General features: G+C 63.0%; 1 protein-coding gene across 1 annotated transcript; it reads left to right on the top strand.

Moving 5' to 3' along the window:
- Positions 1 to 758: 758 nt before the first annotated feature.
- Positions 759 to 4951, top strand: IRX4 (iroquois homeobox 4; the record flags this gene model as incomplete). The annotated part of the gene is made up of 5 exons (XM_082651683.1): positions 759 to 803; positions 1292 to 1543; positions 2719 to 2831; positions 3376 to 3704; positions 4116 to 4951. The coding sequence occupies 5 exons, from the start codon at positions 759 to 761 to the stop codon at positions 4949 to 4951; spliced, it is 1575 nt and encodes a 524-aa protein (XP_082507809.1).
- Between the last annotated feature and the right edge of the window lie 4148 nt (positions 4952 to 9099).

Below are 9099 nucleotides of genomic sequence, written 5' to 3'. Positions count from 1 at the left end.
TTCCTTCGCCGCGCGCCGGCCCGCGGAGCTGCCTTCCTTCCACCTGGAGGGGCGCGCGGAGAGCGGAGGCCCGGCCGGCCGGCCGGCTGCGCCAGCGCGCGGCTAATCTTAACTGTTGATTACATCTCTGGTGAAGACTCCCTCGTAGACCCCTCATATGTCTCATTTGTAATTGAGACTAATGATTACAGTGGGGTGGGAAAGGAGCAGCTGCTCATTAATTAATTTCTAATTAAAAGTGCCTCCCCTCCTCGGTGACTAAGGAGAAACACGGTTCGTCGGCGCGCTATTGACTCCGCGGATGAAATTCATTTGTTATAGCCGTGCGCCCTCCGCCCGGGGCTGCGCGGCCGAGCGACCCACGCGTCTGCCGCCCGGCCGGGCTGCGCGGAGTGGGGCTGACGTCAGAGCCTCCGCCGCTTAAAGCCGCGCGCCGCTGACTTGACGGATTCGCACGACTCATTTTTTTTTTCCTTTTTTGCAAAATATGTATTTGTGTCGCCGCTGCGAGGCCGGTCGGTCCCAGAGCCCCCTGGAGGCTCCGGACTGTGAAGCTAAAAGGATCGCCGTGTCCGTCGCGGCTCACTTTCCTACCCAGTTAGAAAAGTTTGCGGAGCGCGTGTCTGAATTAACCCGCTCTTCTGCTTTGCCCGCCCAGCACCTAGAAGCCGGCGGCCCCGGAGCAGTGGCCGCGCCACGCCGTCCCCCTCGCGCAGGACCCCGCCGGCCCCGCCCGTCGACCCCGGGCCGCGCCCGCCATGTCCTACCCGCAGTTTGGGTACCCCTACTCCTCGGCACCCCAGGTAAGGGGGCCCCGCTAGGCCAGCAACTCGCTGTCGCCTCGCAGTGATCAGGGTCTGTGCCACGTACCCCTTGCGCCCGATCCGGGGGAGGGCAGAGGCGCTGAGGAAATCCGACCGGCAGGGCCCCATATCCCGTTTCGTTTGTCCTCCACCCCCTCCTGGGCTCTGAGGCTGCGCCCCCGGGGAGCCCAGCGACCCAGGATAGACGTGTACAAGAGGGCGTGAGCCCTGCGGCCTTGGAAACCAACACCCCCCACCCCGGGGAGGGTGTGAACATTCCGGGCCAGGTCGGGCTGGGCCCCATGTGGCTGGAGGAGGCCAGGAGCACAAGCTCGCCACGGGAAGGAACGCGCGGCCCGCTGTGGATGGCGGGAGCACCGAGGACACGGGGTGCGCGCTCCTGGGCTGCACGTGGGGCCGACTGAGGTCCAGGGCAGCAGCCTCGCGCCCGGGGGCCCCGCCCTTCCTCGCGGCTCCTCTCTCCACAGTTCCTGATGACCACCAACTCCCTGAGCACGTGCTGCGAATCCGGTGGCCGCACGCTGGCCGACTCCAGGCCGGCTGCCTCAGCCCAGGCGCCCGTCTACTGCCCGGTCTACGAGAGCCGGCTGCTGGCCACCGCGCGCCACGAGCTGAACTCAGCGGCGGCGCTTGGCGTCTATGGGGGCCCCTACGGCGGCTCGCAGGGCTACGGCAACTACGTGACCTACGGTTCTGAGGCGTCTGCCTTTTACTCGCTGGTAAGGGGAGGGGGTGTTTGTCAAAGCTAATCCCTGCCGCGCATGCCCCTACCCCTCGATCTGCCAGACTCACTTTCCCCGCACTCTGGAGGCAAGGGGGTTGGGAGAAGCACACCTTCGACTTTGAGCCGCCTAGCTTGGTCCTTCGGAGCCCCATCATCCCCAGGGTGGGGGTGTCCTGGCAGGTGGGCCGTTGTATTTAATGTATTTATTGTTTTCTGCTTGCTGTTAAGTTGGGGTCAGATGTCTGGTTCTGTCGGAGCTCGCTCCAGCCTGCTGGGTCCCCTGGGTCCCCTGTCCCTCACTCCTCCCAGTCGCCCTCTTCCTCCCTCCCCCTCACTTCTCTCCTCCCCTCCTGTCACCACCCCTGTTCCCTCCTTCACCCTCCTCCTCTGCTGTCCCCCAGTCGCTCCCCCCATCTCTCCCCCTACCTCCTTGCCTCCCCTTCCCTCCCCCATCCTCCCCCTTCCCTCCCCCATCCTCCCCTTCCCTCCCCCACCCTCCCCTTCCCTCCCCCATCCCCCTTCCCTCCCTATCCCCCCTCCCTCCCCATCCCCCTTCCCTCCCCATCCCCCCTTCCCTCCCCCATCCCCCTTCCCTCCCCCATCCTCCCCTTCCCTCCCCCCATCCTCCCCTTCCCTCCCCCATCCCCCTTCCTTCCCCATCCCCTCTTCCCTCCCCCATCCCCCTTCCCTCCCCCATCCCCCCTTCCCTCCCCCATTCTCCCCGTCCCTCCCCCCATCCTCCCCGTCCCTCCCCCATCCTCCCCTTCCCTCCCCCATCCTCCCCTTCCCTCCCCCATCCTCCCCTTCCCTCCCTCATTCTCCCCCTTCCCTCCCCCATCCTCCCCCATCCCTCCCTTCCCTCCCCCCATCCTCCCCGTCCCTCCCCCATCCTCCCCGTCCCTCCCCCTATCCTCCCCCCATTCCCCTTCTCCTGTCCCTTATTCCCCCAACACCCCCCAACTCTGCTCCTCCTCACTCCACGTCTTGGGGCTCCTTCGCTGCCTGAGCCCGAGGCAGAGTCTGGGAATGCGTGATGCAGATGGGGGTGGGGAGGATGGGGGGCGGCCCAGTGGTCTGTGAGAGTGAGGCAGGAGCCAGTGATCCTAGGGGAGGGGCTCGAGCTGGGTCGCATCCGGGAAGCTGCGACCCCAGGCTCACCGGCTCCTACAGAACAGCTTCGACTCCAAGGACGCACCGGGATCTGCGCATGCGAGCCTCGCTCCAGCAGCGGCCACAGCCTACTACCCCTACGAGCCGGCGTTGGGCCAGTACCCCTACGACAGGTGAGGGATCTCACCCCTCCTCACTGCCCCTCCCTCACGGAGCACCAAGCCCCGCCCCTAGTAGCGCCACGCCCCCACTGAAAGTTTGGGCGGCAGAAGGAGGGGCATTGCTCGGGTCACGTCCGGCTGACCTTGGGTTAGGACCATCCCGGCCTCCTAGCAAGCCGCCGCCAGGGTATAAAGGCATCCCATCTCCCCTTCCCCGCCCCCACGCCGTCTGTCCGGACTCCCAAAGCCCTCGCTGCAGTGTGGTTTCCGGGGCCCGATAAAGGAACTCAAAGAGACATAGGTGTACGTAGACAGACGGAGACCTGGCCGGGCCTCGCGCCCGAGCTCCTCCCCCACCCACAGAGACCTCTCTGGCTCCATCTACGTTTAATCAAATATAAACATTAAAAAGCAGTGCCTGCCTGGGTAAAACCCAGGTCTTGCCACCATAAACACACCTCCACGACCGGGACTGCAGCCGCGTGGGCCTGGCGCTGGCCGCCTGCCCGCGGCGCAGGGGCCGCTGCCGGCGCCCCATTGCCCAGCCTGTCTCCAGGTACGGGACCATGGACAGCGGCACGCGGCGGAAGAACGCCACGCGCGAGACCACCAGCACCCTCAAGGCCTGGCTGCAGGAGCACCGCAAGAACCCCTACCCCACCAAGGGCGAGAAGATCATGCTGGCCATCATCACCAAGATGACCCTCACGCAGGTCTCCACCTGGTTCGCCAACGCGCGCCGGCGCCTCAAGAAGGAGAACAAGATGACGTGGCCGCCGAGGAACAAGTGTGCGGATGAGAAGCGGCCCTACGCGGAGGGCGAGGAGGAAGAGGGGGGCGAGGAGGAAGCCAGGGCGCAGCCCCTCAAGAGCACCAAAGGTGCAGGTGCGTTTGGGGGGGCGTTGGCGATGCGGGGATGTCGCCTCCCTGTGGCTTCTCGCTGGTTCCTTTCGGAACGGGGCAAACTCCTGGGCCTAGGCGGCAAATTAATGCCCTGGCCCCGAGTGTGTGAAGCCCTGTGCACGAGGGGTCCTGTGGCAGTGAGCTGGGAGCACGCTCAAAGACCCAAAATCACGTTCGAAACACTAGCCCCTACTGCCTTTGATATGAGGCTGAAATCAGCTAGGTCCGTGTAGGCGTTTGGGAGCCTCTGAGGAGATGGGAGGTAGAATAAGGGCGCAGGTGCTTTGCCTAGCTCCCAGGTGGGCCCGTAACCAGGTCCTTGGAGTGAGGAAGGGGGTTCCGTTAACCTGCCATCCCGTCTCCCTCCACTGGTCACTCTTTATCTCCTGGCAGAGCCCACAGACAAAGAGAAGGATCTGGAGCTCAGCGACTTGGAGGACTTCGACCCCCTGGAGGGGGAGCCCCCAGAGTGCGAGCTGAAGCCGCCCTTCCAACCCCTGGATGGAGGCCTGGATCGAGTCCCCACCGTGCCAGACGGCCCCAGCGCCCCCGGGAAGGAGGCTCCGGGCGCCCTCCGGATGCCCCTGGCCGCCGGGGGTGGGGCCACTCTGGACCAGAACCTGGAGAGGGCCCGGAGCTGCCTCCGGAGCACGGCGGCTCGGCCGGAGCACCAGGCGGGCGCGGGCGCGGGCGCGGGGGTTGGCCCGCAGGCCTGCGAGCCCAAGCTGGGCTTTGCTCCAGCGGGGGCGTCGGCGGGCCTCGAGGCCAAGCCGCGCATCTGGTCCCTGGCACACACGGCCACCGCGGCCGCCGCCACCGCCCTCGGCCAGACTGAGTTTCCCTCGTGCATGCTCAAGCGCCATGGCCCCCCTGGCCCTGCGGCCCCCTCCTCGGCGCCCGCCTCCTCCTCGCCTGCGACCCCGGCTCCCGCCGGTGCCCTGGACAGGCACCAGGACTCCCCGGTAACCAGTCTCAGAAACTGGGTGGACGGGGTCTTCCACGACCCCATCCTCAGACACAGCACTTTGAACCAGGCCTGGGCCAGCGCCAAGGGCGCCCTCCTGGACCCGGGGCCGCTGGGCCGCTCGCTGGCGGGGGGCGCCAACGTGCTGACGACGCCCCTGGCGCGCTCCTTCCCGCCCGCCGCGCCCCAAGATGCCCCCGCCTCCGGCGCAGCCAAGGAGCTGCTAGCCACGCCCAAGGCCGGCGGCAAGCCCTTCTGCGCCTAGCTGGCCGCCTGCCTGGGCGAGGAGGCAGCCGGCGCTCGGGCTGCAGGCTCCAACTCTTTTTCTACCGAGTTTCCAAAGTGAGGCAAGAGCTCGGCAAAGCTCAGGTCGCCAACCCACCCTGGAGGGAGGATCTGAACTCGGGCTCCCGGGGCCACGGACAAGCCCCCGGAGCGCCCGGACAGGAGTCCTCCCGGCCGTGCCAAACTCGGGGACCGAGCAGGATAGGGCTGCTGTCAGAGCAGCAGGGAAACACCCTGAAGCAAAAAGTTTACGTGCAAAAGTTTACACACAGAAGACGTTTCCGTTCCGAGGCCTGTCTGTGTACCTGTCTGCTTTGGGTTGAGGCTTTGCCGCCGTTCCTTGTGAAGACTCCTCAGCCTGCTGGCCTTCCGATTCCATCCTCCGCGCATACTTTTCACCAACAACACTTCCACCGAGTTTACACTATTGCACACTCTTAACTCGATAAAATTATGTTTTTTTAATGTATGTTCACACCGATAATTGCCTGCTTCAGAGGCTAATATAACAAAACCAATAAAACCGAGTGATGGTGTTTGCATTGCAAAATGAACGCATTTGAAACCTAGGGATTTGGAAACTTGGAAGAGGAAAGCTGCCCATCCCCGAGGGCAGGAGTGGGGAGGGCTGCTGACGCAGAATCCTCACTGGAGTTGCTTGCAGAGCCCAAGACTTAAAGCCATTGTTTTAAAAAGATAGTCACAGTAAACTTACAGGATTCTGTTGAGTTCCCGAATAGAAGGCGATGAGAGACCCCAAACTTTTCAACTCTCTCCCATTGCCAGACTCCAGAATTTTGAGAAAGTAAAAGTTTCTTTGGCTAGATACGAATAACCTTTAAACTTCCAAGTTCCCTGGAACTGTGCCCTGGTGGGGAAGGGATGCGGGGCCGTCGCTGCCCTCAGCCTCTCCTGGGCGGGAGTGAGGTGCCCTCCTTGACGCTGCGGCCTCCTAACTCCGCCTCCGAGGGGGGAGGGGCGGGGACCTGCCGAGATGCTCGCAGCCCGTGAGTGCGGCTCAGGGAGAGGGAAGTGCTTAGCAGGACGAAGACCCCAGGCGAGGCTGCAAGGAAGGGCCTAGGGGTGGTGCGGGAGGATGTGAGCCTCCCCGGCCTCCCGTAGGGTCCTGCGGACCCCTGGCTTCGCCCAGAAACCCGGTTCCCCCACCACGGCAGAGCCCAGCTCGCTGGCAGCCAGAAGGTCTGATCTGGAGGAAAATCGCTGGCTTCCTCCCCACGGTGGATTCTGCGCAGTTCCCCGACCCCCCACAGGCTTCTGCCCCCGCCCCCCCCAGCCCGCGCAAACGCCCCTCGAGGGCGGCAGGCGAGCGTGAACTGGACTCAGCTCTGTCCGCTAGCCTGCAAGCCCTCCGCTTAAGGCTGTACTGGGCCTCACAGAAGCAGAGGTGCCCGGAGGAAGGACGGGCCGCCAGGCAGGAGCCTGCAAGGGTGGAGTGGCCCGAGGGTGCAGCGCAGCGACAAGGAGATGGTGGCCTTTGGTCCGTACGCGGACAGACTGACAGCCGCAGAGACGCCAGCTGAAGACAGGAGTCGCCTGGCGGGCCGGCGGGCAGCCTTCGAGGGACATGGGAGGCCCGGGCTTTCTTTTGCGATGGGCTGGGTGGTACTGGACTGGGGCCCCGTGGATCCTGGTCCACTGGGAAAGGTCAGGGTGGCCGGAGCCCTGGAAAGCGGGCCCGATGGGCCGGGCGTTGGGGTGACTTTACCACCTGGGACAGGGGAACGGCGAGGGGCACCCTTGAGCGATGGGCCCCTGATGGCCGGACCTCGGCGGCCCCGACTCTGAGTGGTGGGACCTCGAACCCCAGTCCTCGAGCGGAGAGAGCGGGCGCGGACCCTGCGCCCCGCCGGCCGCGCGGTAATTGGATTGTATCCGCCCGCGCGCTGTCACAGTATTGACTTTCGCTCTCTTGGATGATATTATCGGGATTCGGAAGCTCGTCGCTGATGTGTCTGTCAAAAGGCTGCGGCGGGAGGCCCCGGCCTGGCGAGCAAGCATCACCAAGATAATTTGAAGTGAAATTTTCATTTTGACAGTAAACCCCTCAATTTCTAAAGGCTCCGCGCTCCGAGAGCTCGCTGGCAGGGGGAGGCTTTGAAGAAAGCCCACGTCTTAGACTGAAAAGGGCAAAAGAACTCGAATTAGTTGTAATAGATAAAAGGGCAAAAATAAAGAGTCAAGGGTACTTGACAGTAATAGCGAAAGTGGAGTCTCGGGGGAGACGCTGCGGCCGAGGCTGGGACGCCAGGAATTTTAATGTGCGGAGAACTGCCGCCTTGCGCCCCCCAGCCCTAGACAAAGCCAGGCATTTTGAGCAAAACAAGGCTTGGACGCAGGCGGCTTGGCTAGGCGGGAGAGAGGCTGCGGGGCCAGAAAGCCCAGGAACCCCGGGCTGCGGGCCCCGGGTGGCAGGGCGCGCGGCTGGGCGCGAGCTGCAGGCCAGGCTGCGTCTGACTCCGGATCCTTCCAGAGCGGGCCCTTCCCGGATTCGGCCCCCCATAACCCCTTCCCCGGCCCAGACGGCTCCTGCTGCCCTAGCCTGTTGCCCTCGGGAACACAGGCGCCTGGCAACGCCAGGGCGCAGAGGCCCTCCTGTCCCCGCAGAATCCCACCCTGCAGGAGCCCCCAAGTCTTGGTGGAAATGGCTGACCGAAAGGTTTTATTGGATTAAACTGAAAAACTGTGAAATAAAGACATCAAGTGCAGAGGAGGGATTCAGCCACATCGCAGGGGCGACTCGCCCAAAAGGACGCCCCCAGAGCTGGGACCGTCACTTCGACCCACACCCCTGACCTTTGGGGCTCACTCTGGAAGGGTCACTGTGGGAACTCCTACCCACCCTCTGGCTGATCTTCAGAGCAGGGGTCGGGGGAAACCCCAAGGCGAGGGAGGTGGGGGGCGGGAATGAATTTTAGGAGTGGCCGCTGCGGGGGAAAGGTCGCTGTCGGCGGGGTGAGGGCCCACTTTCCTCCCAGGGAGGCTGTCAGAGAGGAGCGCGGGGGACCGATGCTCTCAGCCACTCAGGCGTGGCAAATTCAAACACACCAAGGAGGGGATGCTAAATTAACGGCGCTCTTTACATAGAGCCCAAATAAAACTGTAATCAGCGGCGCGTTACTTTTCATTAAGCGAGTCTGACAGCGGCATATCCAGACCCGACAGGGGAACAGGCGCGGGAAATATACGGCTCTCCTGCCGGCGGGGCTAAGATAATTCCTTAAGCGCCATTAACAGCTCTTAGCCGCAGGAAATGGTCTCCCAGAAAACGTCTCCAAATCTAAAAGCTTTATCGACCCTCCAACCGCCACTGATGATTCCATTTTTTTTCTTTCTTCTTTTCCTTTCCTTTTTTCCTTTATTTATTTTTTCTTAAACTAAAGGGAGAGACATCCAGAAAGGTAATGGAGTTTGACACGACACCTTCTTAACTAGAGAGAGACGCAGGGAAGCCAGCCCTTAAATGATATTTAAAAGGCAACCAATTAAGATTTAAAGTGGCCGTCTCCTGAGATTATGCACGGATTTATGCCACCTACTTTCGCTGGGCTCGCTTGCCTGCGCTGCAGACGGCCTGGGCCCCTGTCTCCCTCTTCCCTCCTAGCCATCTCTCTCTCTCTGTCTCTCTCTCCATCCTCCGTCTCCATTTCTGCCTGTCTACCTCTCTCTGCGCGTCTCGCTCGCTCCCAAAGAGAACAGAAGAGGGAGAAGCAGCAAGATCTTTTAAGGCTCTTTCCTTCCCAGCGGAAGGATTCTTCTTCGGTCGGTCGCGCGCTGAGAAGGGCAAGCCCTCCCAAAGCAGGTGATAGCGGATTGAGAGAAACTGAGCCTGACTCCACCCCCCACCCCACCCCCCGCAGGCTGCTGGTCACCTGGGGCAGCCTCTATAGTGGCGGGGCGGGGCCCAGGCTGCAGGCGCTGGCAGGTCCACCTTGCCCACAGTGGATGGGCCTCCAAGCAAAGGGGCAGCCCAGGCGGGGATGGGGTATTAATAACAGAGGAGAAGCTGGGGGCGACCCTCAAAGCCCCGCAGTCTTTGGAGCCTGTGCGGTTATGGCGGAGGGATCCCCACTCTCGCACTGCGCACTCACGATCCACGTCCTTAATGCA

This window comes from Grampus griseus (assembly GCF_964374135.1).
Source record: "Grampus griseus genome assembly, chromosome: 3".
Lineage (NCBI taxonomy): Eukaryota > Metazoa > Chordata > Mammalia > Artiodactyla > Delphinidae > Grampus > Grampus griseus.
Note: the sequence above shows the minus strand (reverse complement) of the source record. Positions and strands in the feature narration are given on the sequence as shown.